At 48.8% G+C, this 20,353-nt stretch overlaps 1 protein-coding gene across 1 annotated transcript in view; it reads right to left on the reverse strand.

Moving 5' to 3' along the window:
- Positions 1-20,353, reverse strand: part of CAMKK1 (calcium/calmodulin dependent protein kinase kinase 1) — a 213,547-nt gene that overhangs the window by 38,174 nt on the left and 155,020 nt on the right. Inside the window, exons 11-13 of the mRNA XM_006029150.3 lie at positions 3,147-3,346; positions 2,512-2,565; positions 237-310 (exon numbers count right to left, since the gene is read on the reverse strand). Coding sequence (XP_006029212.2) covers positions 237-310; positions 2,512-2,565; positions 3,147-3,346 — 328 coding nt within the window. The remainder of the gene's footprint in view (positions 1-236; positions 311-2,511; positions 2,566-3,146; positions 3,347-20,353) is intronic.

The raw sequence follows: 20,353 nt of genomic DNA on the forward strand, positions 1-20,353 counted from the left end.
TTTGACACAAATTGCATACATCTGATGTGATAGAAAAGAAGGCAGAAGAAGCATTCAAAGAAAGGCGTGACATGGTCTCATGCAAAAGCGTACAAAAAGGACACAGAAAACTGGAAAACATCTCTCGTCTGCATTGTTCTGTTCAGCACAATGGCAACCTAGTACCACTTATGTTGCGTGGTTAATAACAGGAAGACTGCACTTTATTTTTTAATAGCTCAATAAAGTTTACTTACTCTTCTGGGAACTCCACTGGCTTGTTCTTGATCTTGTTATGAAGAGCCAGAATGTACTCATCTATAAAAGGGCACTGAAAAACAAACCAGCGGTTTTCTAGCTGTCAGGCATCTCAGACCCCACTTAGCATTTGCCATTCAAACAACGGAAATACATTTTCTCTGAATCTGAAGTAAAGTATCCCCAACTCCACTCCTAAGTGCACAGTTGCCTTGCTTAAACAATTCAATTTAAAACATTCAAGAGTCACACGACCTAGAGAATGGAGCTGTGTACTGGGGTGCAGGAGACCTGCACTCTTCTCTTTATTCTGTCAGTGACCTGATGGTAACCTCAAGCAAGTCACTGCATTCCTTGGTGCCTCAGTTTCCATTTTGTAATACAGAGATTATGATACTGGGCTCTTTTGTAAAGCACTTTGAGATCTATGGATAAACATCACTAAGACAGAGTCTTTAATTTAAAAAAAACTACCTAAAAAAATCAACAAAAGTCCAAATGAATAGTAGTGAGAGTTGCTGCCCTAGTGCAAAGACAAGGCAAATGCATTTCTTCCAAGAAACTATCCATGGACAAGGGGATAGATTCCACGTACTGGGGGCACGTGTGTGCACACATGCACACACATCCCCCACAGGAGGGCCTCTCTCTAGCCACAATTTCAGCTTATGGACTAGTTCCCTCCTGCCTCTGTCCCCAAAGTATTTCCTATCATACCAGATTATTTAGACTTTTTGGGAAGCCTTTAGTCATAGTCCCTATTCAGGAAGAGTGCAATCTTCCCTGTGGTGCTTCTCTTCTGGATACGTTACCACCATGTGTGCCCACAATGGGGATTTTTTCAGCAAGAAGGATCTTTGGAATCATGAACAAGTAAGCTAGACTTTAAAACACTACACTGGGAAATGCCTTTGCCGTGACATCAGCTCAGAACTGTGCATTTCCTGCAACAGCTGTTCTATCACAACCACTCCTTGCGCTGTGTTAATTGTTCGCAACTCAGTGACGGTGAAACAAAGTTTGGCAAGGAAACAAAGCAAAAATCAGGTTCTAAATGCATTAATTATTTTATTTTTAAGTTTAATCAGAGATCTTAAACTCTTTTGACAGAAGAGTTTTATAATTCCTAAGCACTAACCACCTACCTGATGCCCAGAATATTTTTCTGCAATTGCTTTTCCATATTCCATGTGGATATATGGGATCCATGAGCATTTGTTTCAGATGTGAATTTTTTCTTAGATTCCTATATGCTTCAATTCTGTTGCTTCTTACCAGAGTGACATGGGAGGCAGGATGAGAGCTGTTATACTGACTGAAGTGTGTTTGAATTGCTTTGCCTGGAGAATAAGTTGGGGAGGTGTGGGAGTAGCACATTGCACAACCCTCCTTACAGCTGATCTAAAGAGAGTAGTATGAGCACCTGCTTCTGGTGGGAGAAGGGCTGCCAGGCTCCCAAGCCGCCTGGCCCCAGCAAAGGGAAATAAATGTGCATTAGTTACTTTGAGGTCAACTGTGGCAAGTTTACTTGAAACAGGACTTCACAACTGGCTGGTTTTATTACTTTCCTTTTTCTCAAGACTACATCTGGGGAGCTGTCATCACAATGAGGCAATGCCCTGATGGGTTCAGAATCCTTTCCCACTCGCTCCAGGATTTGGCTCCAATTTATTTTAGAAACAGAGTGGGGACTTATCAAAACTGGTAAAATAACCTGGTCTAATTAAGCCATGTCTCAAGAATGACAAAGCTACTTGTGATGCCACTTGCTACCCTGATTGGTTATTGCTACATCAGGATTTGATCTGGGCAGTGAGAGCTGTAGGGCTCTGTAGGATAGGGGAGGAGGAGAATCCTATAAGGCTCCTACAAAACCATAAAGATACTCTGCTTGCATAGCAGGCTATTCTCACTGCTTTGTTTCTGCTATACTTCACTAGTGTCGTGGTATCTAAGCATTTGAGTGGCTATATATCAAGCCTGTGCTTCTCTCTACATGCTTTGGTGATTTGTTTCTAAATAGAGGCAATACTTGGGAAAGCCATTTTTATTGCCATAGATTCTGCTCTGGGCAGGTATGACTACAATAACATTTTACACATTTTTATTCCTCAAAGCTAACTTATTTACCCCTTGGCTTCAGTAGGACCATTTGGAAGAACAAGTGTTTGCAAAACGAGGCCCTTTCTTGTATTGTCCTCTTTGTGACTCAATCAAGAAGATGACCAAGGCATTGCTTTTCTACACAATTCAATCATTTTACAATCATCTTACCTTCCCATACACAAAGCAGTACAGGGTAATTCCCATGGCCCATATATCGATTGCCTGTAAAAGAAGCAACTGTACTTAATAAATCAGATACAGCATTAGATATATTTTAGAGCATCCAATTATTTTCTCAGACATAAAGTACTGTTTTTGATTAAGAACCGGAGTCTACAGATAATGAACAATGACATTACATAGATAAGGCACCATATCTACAAAGCATACTTTAATGCCTCTGGGTCAGATTCCACCACCTCTATTCATATGGAGTAGGACTTTACCCAACTACCAGTCCCCATTCATTTCAATCAGAAAGATAATGCTCAAGCTGAGAAAGGCAGCAGAATTTCTGCCTCCTAAAAGTAAGGATGAGTCAAAATCTGACATCATTTAGTCCAAGCCCCTGCAGGAATAAATGGAAGTTTTGTCTGGAGTAACAATGGAGTTTGGAGCCCAGGATTTTACTGAACAGCAAAAGAAAAATAAATTTGTCCTAACAGTCCTGGCTTTTAAACACAAAGGCACATGAGCAAGGCTGGTTTCTGGTTTGAATGCTACCCCTCCTCCCTCTTTTCTTTCTTACTTTTTTTTTTAACCCATCCTGCTTGGTGTTGATACACAGACCAGCACCGACCTACCTTTCCACTGAAGCTTTTGCCAGAATCTGAAATCGCCTCAGGAGCCATGAAGGCTGGTGTCCCAGCAGTACTGGAAAGTTGGGCGTCACTCCCTTCAAACTGATTGCTGACTCCAAAATCTGCTATTTTGACATGCCCATCATCTCCCAGGAGCAAGTTGGATGGCTTGATGTCACGATGAATGATCTTCTGATAGTGCACTATAAGGAGATGGGAAAGGGAGCTTTAAAAGGTGCCCACACATCCAGAAGAAACCAAAACCCAGAACGTTACCCTCCCTTTTCCAATGACCAAAATCCAGAACGTTACCCTCCCTTTTCCAATGAGATGCTGGCAAATGTCCCACTCTAGAAAGCCACAGGCTAAATTCTGCAAGCTTTGTTCAGCCCTTTTAGCTTAAGTATATTTTTTTCCTTGCTGAGCTTGGTATTATTAGTTTTCTCCTGCATATTAAGCATCTCTTTAAAAAAAAAAAAATCAACATAGGTGGCCATATTTAAAAAGATAGTAACTTCATTGATGCAGTGTAACCACTTAAGCAATGCGTTTTATTTAAAAAGATAGTAACTTCACTGATGCAGTGTAACCACTTAAGCAATGCGTTTTTATTTACACTCAGCATCATTTATACAAACACAGCTCTGGGAAGAGACACAGTCAGATGACTGCTGCTCCTGAACACCACAGCGCAGATTTAGCAGGCGGTGGTGGAGGCGGTTGTGCCTGTTTTGTGTGCCAGTGGGTGATAGGGTGAGTGGATCTAAATTGGTGTGGGACCAAGGACTTGGAAATAAATGGTGCAGCAGGGCGGCCACTAACTTCCTCGTGCAACCCCAATCATTTAGCAGGGAGAATAAAGCTCTTTCCCACAATTCTGCCTCTCTGCTCACCTCTGAGACGCAGGGGTTTATGAGTGCTTTTGGGAAAGTGCTGAGGCCTCCTGTTGCTGAGTGGGTGAGGATGCTGAAACTGAGGAAATGCCAAAGTGGCTGATGCAGCTGGCAGCAGGGACAAGTAGCCTTGGGCCAATACATTGTATACCAAGGGTTGGCAGCCTCTTTGCCACAATGGACCACTGCTTGCAACCCAGTGCCCACCACGAACTATGTCCTTGCACCCTCACAATGATCAGTAGTGGCTGCTGGGGGAATAGATAGAAAAAGGTAGGTGCTATGACCATGGGGATGTCACTTGTGCTGCTGTGAGCTGGATCCAGTCTCTTCACAGGCTCAATGGGCTATAGGTTGCTGACCATTGCCATATACTGCTGCCTAGTTTCTGACCTTGATCCAGCAGGAGAAATGAGGCACCTGGCTACTTGTCCATGGAAGCCATACATGCAGGGCCAGACACAGGCATGGGCGAACCAGGTGACTGCCCAGGGCCCGGACAGAAAGGGGGCCCCAAAATGGTAATTATTATTATCATTATCTCCGGTGAAGGGGAGCCCAATACTAAAGGTTCGCCCAGGGCCGCCAGGAGTCTAGGTATGGTGCTGCCCACAGCTTTCCTGGATCACAGCTGGACATATGACATCTGAACAGGATGCTGCACAGCGTAACAGGACTGCCAGCTGTGTCCAGGTCAGCGAGATGAAGGGCATGCAGCAGCTCTGATCCCGGGGCTATCAACCTGGCACATCTCAGCAAAACTACACCTCCTTTAAACAAACTAAAAAATGCTGAAAGTACTTAAACAAAGAGAGCAGGTATGAGCCAAGTCCAGCAATACAATGCCCAGAGCGTGGGGTGGGGAAGGGGCAGGGAGGTTGCTGTAAAAGGAAGTAATCAGAGTAAAGCCTTGCAGAATTTGCAAAGCCACTGTGACAACTACTCACAGGACTAAAGTTTTGCAGGGCTCTGCCCAAACCTGCTATTCTACCTGGCCCCTCACAATGGAGTTAGAACTACAACACAAAGAGGAAAAGGTTTGGAGGGGACATTTCAGCAAGGGTTTAGGTTAGATTGAGGGGGTTCTGATATCATTCCTGTGCCAGGGCTAACCAACAGGCTAGAAATCAGCAGGGAGTTTCAGTTTGAAGGATCCTGCTCTGAACCCTTGAGCAATAAGCAGGTTGACAATCCCAGAAACCTGGCAGATAGCCTTCTGCTCTGCTTGTGCCGTGTCCAAGAGCCTGAGAAAGGAAGCTTTCTTACCAAAGAGAAAAGAATGAAAGAAAAAAAAAAACCAGTTCACAAAAAACTCACTGCCACTCTGACCACTTTCATGTTCACGAAGGTGGCCTTATAAACCTCCTTTTTATAGCAATCATGTTCTTTCATGCTGACACCCACTCTGAGATGTTGTTATAATAGGAAGATTTCAATTATGGTCATGCCAAATGAACTACTTTGTTGGCAAGCAAGGACTGACTCTAAATCTTTTCTGGTAGAAAGCGGTGGCAAACATCAGACTTAGCTGAATTACACAGAGGTTGAACAGCCTGTCAATATACTCCACAAGGTAAAGCGATACCCTTATGCTACATGTTTTACAAGCTATCCTGGTGGTAACACTGTTGTTGCAAGAAAATGAATGTGTGTGTTAAAGGGTGAAGGGGAAGACTCATAGACTCACAGAAAAGTGGGGCTGGAAGGGACCATCAAAAGTAATTAGAGGTGCACCGATACATTGGTCCAATATTGGATCAATACGAAGAAAATTGTCTATGTCGGATATTGGCCCTATGGGGCTGATAATTTGGCCGATAAATGCCCATGCTGCACGCAGCCGCAGGGCAGCATGGAGCAGAGTTGGCAGCGTGGAGAGCTGCCTCCAGTTGGTAAGTTGGAAGGGCAGGGGGGAGGAAGGGGTGTGGAGGGGGGCAGATCAATGCCCCTCATGGTGAGGGAGGGGATGGGCAAGTGCTGCCCAGCTGGGGCAGGAGTGGGGGGGGTGCAGCTCATGGGGTAGGGGCAGCTCCTGCTTGCACCCCAGGAGGGCTGACACATACCCTCCCCACTCCCCCCCACACACACCCACACACCGGACTTATCAACTGGAGGCAGCGGGGTGTGGAGGGGGGCAGATCAATGCCCCTCATGGTGAGGGAGGGGATGGGCAAGTGCTGCCCAGCTGGGGCAGGAGTGGGGGGGGTGCAGCTCATGGGGTAGGGGCAGCTCCTGCTTGCACCCCAGGAGGGCTGACACATACCCTCCCCACTCCCCCCCACACACACCCACACACCGGACTTATCAACTGGAGGCAGCTATATTGGATGATGGGCAAGTGCTGCCCAGCTGGGGCAGGAGTGGTGGGGTGCAGCTCATGGGGTAGGGGCAGCTCCCGCTTGCACCCCAGGAGGGCTGACACATACACACACCCCCACACACACACACACACACACACACATCCACACACCGGACTTATCAACTGGAGGCAGCTATATTGGATATAGGATCGGTATTGGCCGATATGCCTTCTTAAATATCGGCTATCAGCATCGGCCCCCAAAATCTCTATCAGTGCACCCCTAGAAGTAATGTAGTCCAACCTCCTGCCAGGGACAAGATTATCCATATCCAAACCATCCTACAAATCCATTGTCTAACCTATTCATAAAATTACAGTCAACCCTGACAATCACAAGACATGACACCCTAACCTGCCAGGGGTGTAGCAGGGGGACAAGGGTGGCTAATGTCCCGCTGCTACACAGGTTGTTAAAACACACTCAAGAGATCCAAGGAAAAGGGCTATACCCCACTCTTCCCTCGAGGAAGACAAAAGCTCTGCCCCCGCATCTGTACCAATCTGACTACGAGGTACAATTCCTTCCTGATCCAATATAGAAATTGGTCTGACTGAGCAGAGAGATGAGATGTGTGTGTGACACAGGCCTACATGTTATGCCATTGGGTGCTGTAGCCACCCCTCCCAGCACCACTGCTGCCCACCCTGCACAGCTGAGCCTGTCCCACTCCCAGGCCCGCACTGGGAAGAGGCTGTCTCTGGGGACCGCTGGGCTGAGAGGTCCATGGACTCTGCGGAGCCCACGGAGTCCCGGTCGTCCTCTTCCTGGCCCTGTGGATCAGTGGGTTCCTCTTGGCTGCTGGGAGGGGTAGTTGTTTTCCTCTCCTCTGCCCCAGTGGTGGTGGAGGGCCGGCAGAGCACTGTCTGAACCACCTAGTCTGCTGTTTGTCCTGATACTGGTGGAGGGAGCGTGCAGCCCCTTGGGATGGGGTGGGCTCAGCGGGCGGGAGGGCAGAACCTGGGGGTTGATGCAGGGTCCTCCCTCAGGGCTGTCCTGGGTGTCAGGGGGCCCTGCTTTGACTCCCTCTGTGTTGGGACCACGTAGCAGGTCCGAGATGGTTTCTGCAGTGGTTTGCGGTGGCACAGGAGGAGACCTGTCGGGCACCTTCATGATGTCAGTGCCCTCCCCAGAGGCTTGGGGAAGGAGCTCTTCCCCATCAGACTCACTAGCATGAGCCCCAGGGCTCCCACCTCCCCGAGATGGTCAGAGAGGGAGGGCTCTGTTGCTGGACCTGCCCCAGGGGTGGCTGAGGCCTCTGCCTTGGCACTTGCTGTGCTGCGGGGGCACGTTGTATTCAGCAGAGTGGGGAGTCTCCTCCATGGGCTCCTCTCCAGGACAGCCTGGCTGTCACAGATCCTCCTCCATGGGGTTGATCTTTTTTATTTTCCCTGGGGGTGGGTGTCTAGTGCAGCTTGGGGTGGGGGGGGAGGGTAATCAGGGATGTCTTTCAGTTTGGCCCCCTCTTGGTGGGCTGGAGGGGGGCTCCCTCCATGTCAGAGGGCCTGAGCTGTGCCTTGGAATTCACTTAGCTTTGGCAGCACTGCACCACCCAGAGGGGACCAGTACCCACTCAGCCACGGGGTGGTCTGAGGGTGGATCAGCTCTGGGGGAACAGGATGGCTTGGGACTGGGGACAGAATGGGTAGTAACAGCAGGGGTGGGGGCAAAGACGCTTCCCTTCCCTCTTCTGCCTGCTTCCCTCACTCCCTGCCCTAAGATCTTGCCGGTGGCTGAAGCACAGGGTGCCTGTAGCTTGTCGGGGACCTGGGTGCAACAGCTGCAGTTCCAGGGTGTCAGTGGTGTGGGCACCCCTCTTCGTGTTGGGAGTTTGCAGTGCCCCTCGTTGTTGACCTAAGGGGCACTCTTGGTGCAGGTGCCCCAGTGCACAGCACCAGAAGAATCTCAGGTCCCCCACCGTGTAACTTTTTTTAGGGACACCTGGAAAGGGGACCCCGAGAACCCCCTTGGCCTCCACCCTGACCCCTGCCACCAGCTGGATCGTCACTTGGGGGCAGAAGGAGTGCACATGGCAGAGGCTCGGGTCCCGGCCCCCCGTAGGAAGGGAGTGACCAGGAAGATGACTCTCCCCAGGGCCTCCAGCAGGATGGCCAAGTTAGGGAGGCATGGGAGGACAAAGCTCAGGACTACCTGGGTCCCCAGCTCCCCCAGGGGCTTGAGGGGAACATGCCTGTCTCCCACAGAGACCCCCTTCTTCACCCCCTCCTGGATCGTGGTCCCCATGGCAAGGAAGAAAACTTTCTTGCTGTGGAAACTGGAGGCTGTCATGATCTTGGGGGCCCACTGCCTGGTCTTGAAGTGCAGGCCCTCTTTCTTGGGCAGCCAGTACCTCACCCAGTGCCAGTGGGTGAGGGCTGGGAAAGGAGTCCTGCTGCCCGAGTCAGATGGGGCAATGGCAGTGGAGAGCCCAGAGCAGGGCCAGGGACAGCCTGAGTGTGGTGCTCTTAAATGAAGAACACCTGGCTCCCCTAGGTACTGTGGTTTGGGTTTGGTGACTGGCCCTTTGCCCTTCCCACCCCCACGTGTGCAGGAGGCTTTCGAGAAGCCCTTGCCTTTACCCTTCTCCTGGGAGGCCCATGCCTCCCCCCCGGGGTAACCTAGCTGGGAGAAGGCTCCTGGCCCTGCTGGCTCTCCCTCGCTTCATTGCCAGCCCGTGTTGAGGGCTGCCAGGGTGGCAGCCCCCTCAGGGGGCTCCTGCCCTGCCATAGGATGGGGTAGAGGTGGGCTGGGGTGGGAGAGAGAGCCAGCAGGATCCTGCTCTGGGCAAGCCAGGCAGGGCAGCAGGCTCCACCGAGGAGGGGAGAGGCTCAGTGTGGGCTCCCTGCCCAGGTACTCCAGCAGGAGGAGGAAGTGCTGGCACCCGTGTGGCCACTGGAGACTGGGCAAGATGGATCTATGATCTGACCCAGTAAATGGCAATTCTTATGTCCTACGTTCCAGGTTTAAGTCCCAACAGGAGCACTGGCACATCCCAGCACCCCAGTCAAAATCTGTAGCTTTGGCAGCAGTCAACACTCAATGCTTCTGAACCCGCTCCCCTCCCTCCCCGCGTAACAGCAAGAAGAGGAAAAAATTCCTTCCCAGCTCCAGGTGGCGACCAAAGCCCAGAAGCATAGTTCTAACAAGTAAACTGGATTTGTTGGATAGTAATACAAGAACAGTATTAAATTTTAAAAAACAGCTTTTGGAATAAGGTATCTGAAATGTCATCACCGAGTGCAAAACCTTAGATATCATGACACTTTCTTACTGAACCGGGTCAAGAAGTCTGCTTACACTGTTACCGATTTACAAAACTGATCAGTTGGATGACTTGAGGGGAGAGAGTCAGGAAAACAAGAAAATGGATTTTTTAAATAGTAGTACCAATGATTTTTGGAATGGTTTATCACATGATTTAGCGCTGTTCTCTGTGTTAGGCCACTTTCTAGCACGTAGGATTTCCACTTTAGTGCATGGTAGCTACACAGGACATGAAATAAACTCTTAACAGGATGCTGCTACAATGCCACGTGTTTCACCCTTGGTGCATTTCAAAAGGCAGTTCGACTGACAGTGTCTTTTAAAATATGGGATGTGAGCAAGATGTCGCAGAACAAACTGCAGAGACTAATTCTGTACTGTCGGGGCAGAGTGATGATGAGAAATATCTGAAAGCTTGACTAGAACAGAGCAGCTGGTCTGCGTGCTCATGTGAGAGCAGCCATTGTCATGGTGTTTCTCTTGAACAGATCCTCTAAGCAAATCAGCTCCTCTGAAAGCTTATCTGCATGCACAATGCCCCAGTCTCAAAATAAAAACTCACAGGACTGAGAGCTCCCTAAAAAGCATCAGTGGTCATATTTTGTCCCAGATGTGCAGCTATCCTGAGATGTGATCCACTTAACTCTGTAACAGTCTGGCTAGACGATCGGGGTAAACACTCTGTGACAACAGTAATTATGAACAGACATCTGCTGCATGGTAAGCCTAGTGATGGGCTGACATTTCATTATGGTAATGCAGGAGGAGGGGGAAAAAAAGAGAGAGACTGCAGTTTCCCTTCAGGAAATTATTAGCTGCCTTTCTTGCAGGTGTGAGCATTAAGATTGCTGGAGGCATGGTACGGCAGGGCTCAGGTTCCCAAAACCCTTCTATTAACAAAAAGTACAAAACAAACGTATATGGGGTCAGGCAAGTGCATCCCTGGAGTAGAGTATGCTGCGGGTAAAAACTTAGTCCAGAGGCTTTATTGTTTCATGCATGTAAAGTAGAAAATGAGTTATCTTAATGCTACTCTTCAAAACACATAACTTGCCTTTGTGACAAATTATAGTAAACATAAGCTCATAACCATGTGGCACAAGCCTTCAGCTCCCCTCCATTTCTTGGGTCGTTCCTGTGTAGGTAGCATCTCAGGAGAGCAGACCCTTAGATCAGTGATTCTCAACCACAGCACCTTGGGGTGCCTCAAGATCCCTTCAAGAGGCCTCAAGATCCCACCTTAGGGTGCCACACAATGTCAACACTGTTAGGTTTACAAACAAGGTTCACACGCCCAGAGATTTGAAAGATAAATACGATAAGATAGCTGTGGTCTTTCTGAGTTCATTGCAACAGAAAAACTGATCTTAAACAGGAAACAGAATTTATTTTTCCATAAGCAAAAAAAAAAAATAGTGAAACCTAAGAGCTGGCACTTTCCAAGGGGTGCCTTGAGTCTAAAAAGGTTGAGAACCACTGCCTTAAATTGTAGGTTATCAGTCTATTTTGTCATGTAGAGTACAGTATATGTAGGTTACAGTTAGACTGACCCAAAATCCACTAGTCACTGGAAAGACACCCAGTGATCTGAGGTCCTTAGGTAAGCAACAGAAACAATCTACAGCAGAGGTGCTCAACTTCCAGCCCATGGGCCAAATGTGGCCCATGGAGTCATTGCATCTGGCTCATGGGGTTGCCCATGGGTTGGGAAATTTGGAGCAGGGGAGCAGTAGTCTTTAATACGACCACTCTCTCCCTGGCTAAATTCCTAAACCCCAACTCCTGCATGGTCAGTTGGAGCTGGGTCGCACTCCTTTCTACTCATGGGGCTGGGCCCCCCACCCCAAATCTGGATCAGGGCTGGGCCATGCCCCCTACCCCCAGTGGGGCCAAGCCACGCTCCCTCCCCTACACAGCTGGGTTGGGGCCGGACTGCCCCCCATCCCACTCTGCACAGCTGGATGGTGCCTACTGTACCCGCCCCTGGTACCAGATTGGGTCCATCGGCAAGATCCAGCCCACAGACAGACTGGGCACTGCCCATCTGGCCCCCTGGGAAAAGGTTAGGAACCAGTGATCTACAGAATATTGATAGCTACCAGCACTTACAAAACTTCCTGACCAATCAACATGCAAAAACAAGGACATCTTTCACAAATTAAACAAAAGCAACATACTCATCTTAATTAGCAATGGACCCAAGAAGCAAAGTTTGGGTTCAAATTTGAAATTCAACATGCAGGTGTTTTTAGTTCGGCCTCTGCTTTTAACAGGGACCAGATGATCACATAACATCTGTTTGAGATCACTGGCCCAAGTGATTATAAAGCAAACAAAACTGAGACCAAAACATCTGAGACACACACCATTTACTGTATCGGTGTATTAGCTGAAAGCCAAACCTAAGGGCATTTTTTACACGTGCAAGTGCCGCAGCGCCAGGCGCTATGAAAAGCACCCAGTGCTGCGACGCTTGAAGTTGTATAAGCGGCAAAATGCACATCAGCACTGAGAAAATGGTGGCGGCACGCTTTTGAACTAAAACACATTGAAGGTGCTTTAGTTCAAAAGCACGCTGCCACCATTTTCTGTGCGCTGATGTGCATTTTGCCACTTTTACAACTGCATGCGGTGCAAAGCAGTTCGCTTCAGTTCATGTGCGGAGCAGATTCAATTAATCACACTAAGTGGTGGATCTCCGGTGCATCACGGGCCAGAAAAATGTGTGTATAAATGTCCTAAATGACACCTACTCTCCAAAAGAATGGATATAAAAACAGCTGGTTGTGCAAAGCACGCTGGAAGTCACATAAAAAGGGACTTGTTCTAGTATCACATAGCTCAGTCATTCACTCTCCAGCCTTGTGCTACATTTTACAGGAACATCACTAGATTAATGGGTAAGGGGGCTTGTGGCTTATGCATGGGCTGGGACATTCCAGGGGGTAAAAGTCTTTAGGTATTAAACAGGCACCAGAAAGGAAGGTTTTTGTATTAGAAAGTGATGCTGCAGAGCAGAGTGCTTTTACAGAGCAGTTCTCTAGCAGCAAAACTTCAGCAAGTCAGTGTGATCCACATGTATAATACAAGAAACTGCTCCAATGATAAGAAACAACAGCATTATGTCCTCCAGTATGGAGACAAAAAGAGAAGGCTCAAGAGGAAAAGCTAAGTATTCAGGCCACAGGAAAGAAAAGCAAAAGCTCAGCAGGAGCAACAAACCTCTGACAAAAGCTCTTGGCACTAGTCCTGCAGACCCACAGACAGTTGATGATATGTATAGGCAGTAAAATTAAATGACTGGAGTAGATGTTCACATCATATTAAACCTCCATTTCATCAGTACAAAGTGCTCAAGATAAAGCAATCTTTCTGGTGTGCCTATACCAGTGGTTCTCAAGTGGTGTGCTATGAGAACCCTGCATCACTGCTGCCACTGCAGGATGACATTGCCCCATGTCTCTGCTGCATAAGATAATGCAGGCAGCGCACCTTTCTGCTAATGTTGCTTCTCAGTTCTGCCTCCTGAAAACAGAGGTGCGCGGGGAAATTCCACCTACCCCACATGCCTCCGTTTCCAGGAGGCACTGTGCAGGGTCAGACCAAGCCGGTCTGCAGCCAGAGCACTCACTCCTTCCACAGCCGCTTCCCAATCTGGCTCTGTAGGTGTGTTGTGCAGCTCCACCTTGCCATGGTGGCAGTGGAGTGAATATAATTATAATGATCTAACCAATTATTATTAACATATTAATAACACTGCATTAGGCCTCCTGTTCAATATTGCTAGAGGTCATGAAAATTAGACATACTTGGTTTTCTTGGTTCTAACTATTAAAAACTATTGGCTGAGCATGAATAACTACAAGCCAAGAGTACATGCATACCAGCAGTAACAGAGATACATGAGGCACTGTATGGAAGGAAAAGGAATCAGAACTCATGACAGAGGTGATATCATTTATTAGACCAACTAGATATTTGCAAAAAAAAAAAAAATCTTTATCCAAGCTTTTGGGCATACACACCCTTCCTTAGGTATAGGAGAATGCAAAGATTGTAAAATTTGACAGACCACCTTCCCCTGCCCCCCACACACCTACAAAATAAACTTAAAATCAATTACTGGTTATCTACACCTCCTCTATGGAGTCTTCCCCAGCACTCTCGTAGCCATGCCTGAGATGTCTGCTGGTCCTTCATGCAGGTAGCTGGTAGATACCCAAATACTCACTCTATTTTGGAGAGTAGGATGAATGAACAAGGAATTGTTCCAGCTTTTCCAAAGCTCTTTGGAGTATCTCAGGTTTGACCTGAACACTATATTTACAACTTAGCAAACCACCAGCCACTCTGCTCAGCTCAGAAATGTGCTATATAGCTGAATACGTAATGATTTTCTCCGTAAAACACCACAGATTTGTCAACTGTTTGCTGCATAGATGCAAACTAGAAGGCTGGATATCCACTCTGGCTCAGCACCACCTTCCAGCTCTGTGGTTCCCTGGGCCCAACTGGAGAGAGACCAATTTCAAGGTATCATCTCCAACTACTGTAGCAGGGAAGTGCCATGGTGCAACTTTTGTTCTCTTGGAAGCCATATGCTTTTGGGGACTTCATAAATAGTCATAAACCAGGCTGAAATCACAGCCCTACTTCTCTTCTAAATCTAAATCTACAGCCAAACATCACTGGGATTGGGACTCTGACACCAGACACTGAAAAGACACCACTTTTGTGTGATCTGTCCCTGCAGGCGTGGTGTAACCCGATCACACTTTTCCATACAGTCAGGATCCCAAGCCTCAGAGATGGGTGAACAACAGTCACTCCTGTTTACAGTTACTAGGCCTGATTCAGCTCTACAGAAAAACATCACATGTCTGGCCCAAAGGGAAGGAACCCATTTACTAACACCAAGCCTCTGATGGCGTGTCCAGACGAGTGCATACGTGCGGTTTGTGGCGCCACAGATCTGCAGACCACGAGTTCAGCTCATTTGCAGCATGGCAGGTTTTCTGTTTTTTGTTTTTGATACTGGGAGAGCCCAGTGTCAAAAAAAAAAAGCACCAAAAACAAAACAAAAAAGTGGGGCAGTGCATGCGGCAGCAGCATACACTCCCTGAAACCAGAGCCTGGCTGACTGAAGCCCGGCTCCGGCTACCAGCCAGGCTCTGCGCACCCAGATCACCACTGCTGGAGCTCCGGGAAGCCCCCAGTACCCCAGTTAAGGTTGCTCGGGCCAGCCCAGGTGTTGGCCCCAGCCTTCCCTGCCCCACCCAGGGTAACTTGCCACGCACCAGAACATGTGTGCATGGGCATTACTTGGGGACAACTAGCAGCGCCACAACTATGTGCCACTGCTAGTTGTCCCTGGGGAAACACAGATGCGCGCTCATCTGGATGCACCCCTGGTGGCGAGTTTACCAGTCTTCGAACCAATTGTTTAACCTGATGGTTCTGCCTAGACATTTTGCTCGTTAGAGCTGAGATCAACTGCTCATTATAAGATGCTCCTTGAGTATAAGATGCTTTGCAGTTGCAGTGTTAATTGACAGACCTGATATAAAAAAATAAATCAATACTGCCTCATAACGAAAATGAAACCTTGTTAGATTAAAGCCCTTGGGTAAAAATCTGCTTTTGGAGCACTCAGTTAAATTCAGCTTTATTAGAGTCATCCTTTGTTTTATTCATAGAAAAGCAACAGCGGCTCAGGCAATATTTGCATCTAAATAATAATCCTTAGTATTTCTATAGCATCTTTCAGCCAAGGGTCTCAGAGCCCATTGTATACATTCACTGATTAAATTTATCACCACCTTTGTGAAATGGGCAGGCATTGTAAAAGCAAATTCATCCACTAATTACATTCACTGATTTAAGAGAGTCAACCTGTCATGCCACAACCTTGATTTCAGCAGTACTGAGTACTCACAACTGAACCCCCCACAAAAACCCTCCAACAACAACAAAACAATGGAGCTGGGTGCTCAGTGACTTTGACAATTGGGTGTTCAGTGTCCAAGTTTTGGCCCCATAAACATGAATCTCAGAAAATGAAAGCTATCTTCTGAAAAATTAATCCAACTTCAACAACTTCAATAACATTGATACAAGAAACCCTCAAACCACTACGCATCACCCTGGCTGTTAATAGTCTCCTCAAAACCTCTAGAGGTGATTCCAACCAGGTCACCATTCAACAAGACCCTGCCTTAGGCTTGCGCGAAACAGCTGGTATTCGCTTCGGATTTGGCTGATTTGGGGGAATCCAACTTCAACAACTTCAATAACATTGATACAAGAAACCCTCAAACCACTACGCATCACCCTGGCTGTTAATAGTCTCCTCAAAACCTCTAGAGGTGATTCCAACCAGGTCACCATTCAACAAGACCCTGCCTTAGGCTTGCGCGAAACAGCTGGTATTCGCTTCGGATTTGGCTGATTTGGGGGAGAGTGATTCGATTCGGTGACTCAAATCACTGTCCTGATTCAATTCAGCTGATTTGGAGATTCGGCAGCAGCTGAATCTCCAAATCAGCCAGGCCAGGCCCATCCCCTGCCCCTCTCCCCGCCCGGCAATGGCCGCGACCCGGGTCCCGGCTCACCGGGTGCTGCCGGGCAGGGGATGATCCCCATTGCCCCACACTGCATGGGGGGCTCTGCATGAGCCCCCGAACCCCCGCTCCCCCACGGGTCTCCTGCATGGGCCAGCTCCAGCCCTAAGGAAAAAAACACCCGAAGAAACCCCGGGACTCACCGCTCCTGCCGGCAGGGGTGATCCCCGCTGCCCCGTGCCACATGTGGGGCTCTGCACAAGCCCCCAAAGCCCTGAGGCTGCACTAGGAGCAATGAGTCCCGGGGCTTTTCTTGGCTTTTTTTTCCTTAAAGGGCCAGAGCTCCAGCAGGCGGGGTAGCCGTGGGAGGCCAAGGGAGCAGGCGGGGGTCAAGGGGGCTCGTGCAGAGGCCCCCATGCAGCGTAGGGCAGTGGGGATCGCCCCCCACCCAGCAGCACCCAGTGAGCACCAGGGCTTTTTTTTAAAGTCCCAGGAGCTGGGGTGGGCAGGGCAGCCATGGGGGGGCTGGGGGAGCAGGGGGCCCCACATAGTCCCCTCCCCAGCCCCCACCTCTAGTACTTGCCAGCTTGGAGTCAGCTACAGCTCCCTGTTGCAGCCACTGGGGACTGCCTGAATCATCAAAGCTCTCCAAATCTTTGCCGAAGATTCGGAGAGCTTTGAATCAATTCGGACCTTTAAATTGGTCCCCTGATTTGATTAAGATTTGGCTACCAAATCAGGCCAAATCTCCTCCAGATAGAATCACCACCTGAAGTTTCGCGCAGCCCTACCTTGCCTGCCTAGATGGGCCAATGTGCTGCAGTACCATGATCGTAACAATAGTGGATGCCACATTACTGTACAATAGTAGCGCTCAACGTTTTTGGCTGGTGAGCTATGTGGGCAGTGCCTAGCCCGTCCGTGGGCCAGATCCGGCCAATGCTCCCAATCTGGCATAGGTCCGTTGTGACAGTCCCCGCCCGCCATGCAGAAGTGGGCAGGGGGCATCCTGGCGCAAGCCTGGTCCCACGGTGTGGGGGGGCCTGGCTGCGTACCTACGGCTTCATGGGCTGGAGGTTGAGTACCCTTGCTGTAGAGCGCTGCAATATCTGTAGCAGAACAACAGGCTGTGGGGAACAGCCCTTCACAGGCTGCATTTTTTCAACAACTTAGTTGTCTAGCATGGCGAGTAGGACTGGAGAGAGAAGGTGAGGATTCAGGAGAGACCTAATCTGGTGTGATGCCTGCAGCTGCTACTGCATGGAGCACTAACCTTGAGGTACACTCAGCAAAGAGCTCTCTCCTACAACTCCGTCAGTCAGCTACGCCACTTCTTGCTAATCATCCAGGGACAGGGCACATCATTCTGTTCTTTGCAGGTTCTTGTACAGCACCCAGCACCATACTGTTTTCAGGGAGATAAGCCAGCACTTTTGAAAAGCACTAAACACCCCCTTGTTTCTAAACGCCTCCACTTTTCAGACACCACAGAGGCTTTCTTTGTTGGTTAGAAGCAATCATTTGGGAATGGCTGTATCTATACTAATTACCAGCAGAAAAACAGGAGGCTGTTCTTGAGCCTCTTTGAAAGAAGAGTCCTAGAACTCCTGGAACCCCAGTAAGACATTATCAAGTCTCCAAAACCCTATTTAAAAATATATATTTGCCACACAATGGCATGTCATGTTATTTACCGACGCTGGTGATGAGCTCCATTTGATGAAAACGGAAGGCCGCTACCGGTCAAGGGCAAAGCAATCCATATGGCACTGCTGCAGAACCTGCTTAGTATTAGCCTCACATCAGTCCTGTAGTGGAGAAATGATTTAACTCACGGTCAAAAAAGCTGCAGCAACAGCGCCAGCCAGAACTTAAAATGGAAGGCTGTTCCTTAAAACAAGTCTTCTCTGCCAGTTTAAAGCAGACTGCCTACCAACCCCAAGAAAATCTTAAGGGAAACAGATGCAACACGAGGGTACATTGAAGAGGAACAGGCTGCTGCTGCTTCTCATTTACGCCTTGTGCATTTAAAATAGTGGCCAGAGCAGGGATTGGAGTCAGAACTTTTGAGCTTTCTTTACTAATCTACATAGATTTGCTTTGTGACCTTGAGCGAGCTACTTAGGTCTCTGTTTTCCAAAGAGATCACCTCTCTAATGCTGGACCAGATCTTCCAACAAGCTCAGGTCCACTAAACAAGCCACCGGTTCTTCAAGAGCTTGATGCAGCATATTAGGTGTTGAGTTTTTTCGGAAAACTAGGTCCAAAATATCACACAGGATCAGAATTCTTTTAAAATTCTGGCTTCCCCTTGGAGAGGTTGAATATTTGAAACCAGTCCTGGGCAACTTGGAAAATCTAGCTCACAAGGTTTGGTTTTCAGATGCACTGGCTCAACACAGCTCCACCGGACTTCACTTGGAGTTGCAGGTAATCAGGTTGCCAGGCTCACGTATAACATGGCTGTTACTTTAAGAATGTTTTTTTTTTCTGAAATATTTTTGATCTGAATAAATAATACTTTGCCGTATGAGAGCTGGCTGGTCACTAGGGCTAACTACATACATTCAGGAGTGTTAGGGAGAGGTTAAATTGGTTCAAAATGGCTGCTCAACATCAGGGATGGGTGGGCTAATGGAGGGTTGGGGGGTCCAGCAGGTTGGAGGGGATCAGGGGGATGGGGAGGCATGATCCATGAGGTTTGGGGTGCAGGTGTGACCTGTGGGTGGAAGGGGGCAGGCCTGACCCACAAGGGGTTGGGGGGCAGTCATGACCCATGGGTAGGGTGGGTCCCCCTCACAGAGAACCTACACCCCCATCCCTCCCGCTGCTCCCCCCCACCAGGGGTTACTTGCTTGGCTCTGGGGCCTGTGCTTGTGGGGCCGGGCTGGCCAGGAGACACTGCCCACAGGGGGTGTGGCCAGGTCACCTGGCATGGTGCTGGAGCCCCAGCTCAGATTGGGGGTTGCAATGGGCATCCCCTCTTCCCTCCCGCCCGCACAAGGGCCTAGCTCAGTCCACCACTGCTTGCATGAATCAGAGCTGCTGCACTCCAGCCCAGTTGGGACAGGGGCAGCTGGGGGAGCCCCTGCAGTAGGGCTGGGGAGAGCAGGGGGCTGGAAGCTCAGAGTAAGGGGCACCAGCAGGGACAGGGGCTGCAAGCCAGGAGTGAGGGGCACCAACATGGCCTGGGGTGGGGGTGGGGAACTTTTGGTTCAGAGTGAGGGGCAGCAGCAGGGCCAGAGGTCTACAAGGCAGGAGCGAGGGTCAGCAGCAGGGATTGGGGGGCTGCGGGTTGGGACTGAGGGGCACCAGCACAGCCTGGAAGGGTGAGGGACTGTAGGTTGGGAGTAAGGGGACAAGGGGCTGTGGGTTGGGAGTGAGGTGTTCCCCCAACAGGTATCATCTTTTTTGGAACTGGAAATATGGTAACCCTATTCAGAGACCCAGGTTTGTCTTAAACTGGGTTTTGCAATTTTTAGACCAGTCTGTGTGCATGGACTGGTTACAGGTTTAGACTGACTGCCGGTCACCGAGACCAGGTCTGTAAGTGTCAGGTCGGCTCCAGTACGAGCCAAGTTTATGTCAGGCAGCCATTTTGAACCAAATGTAACCTCCCCAAATGCCTGTACTTAGCCTAGATGTTCCTGTTATTGCCTGAGACGTAGAGGGAGGCACAAGGAAGTCAGAAGTGGTTAATTCAGAAATTCTGACAATCTGTATGTGAAAATCAGGCTCTTTAGCATTATGCAGTGCACTCCATTTATGGGCATGTCAGGTAAAGTGCTTAATTCACCTCACTGCGTAACACTATGCCAGTCCCAATGTTTTGCCTATTGTTTGCAGCGTAGCAAAGGCTGGTTAACTACACATAGGTTAAATGCATGGTCAGCAACGCACAGGAACTCTTGAGCTGCACTATCTACTTTGCAACATACCTGTACTCTAACCAAGTCATGGGTGGAAGTGATTAGGAGCTGTCTGCTTCCAAGTTTTCTAAGAAGCACCTTTGAATGAAGTCCTGCCTATTTCAGGTCTGCTACTAGAGGCATGAGGAACTGTGGAAAGCAAAGTAACAAGCCTTTGTGAAGAGCCAACAGTTTAGCATGGGCTGTCCCTGCAGTTAAGGAGCA

Source organism: Alligator sinensis, unplaced genomic scaffold (assembly GCF_000455745.1).
Source record: "Alligator sinensis unplaced genomic scaffold, ASM45574v1 scaffold419_1, whole genome shotgun sequence".
Taxonomy (NCBI): Eukaryota; Metazoa; Chordata; order Crocodylia; family Alligatoridae; genus Alligator; species Alligator sinensis.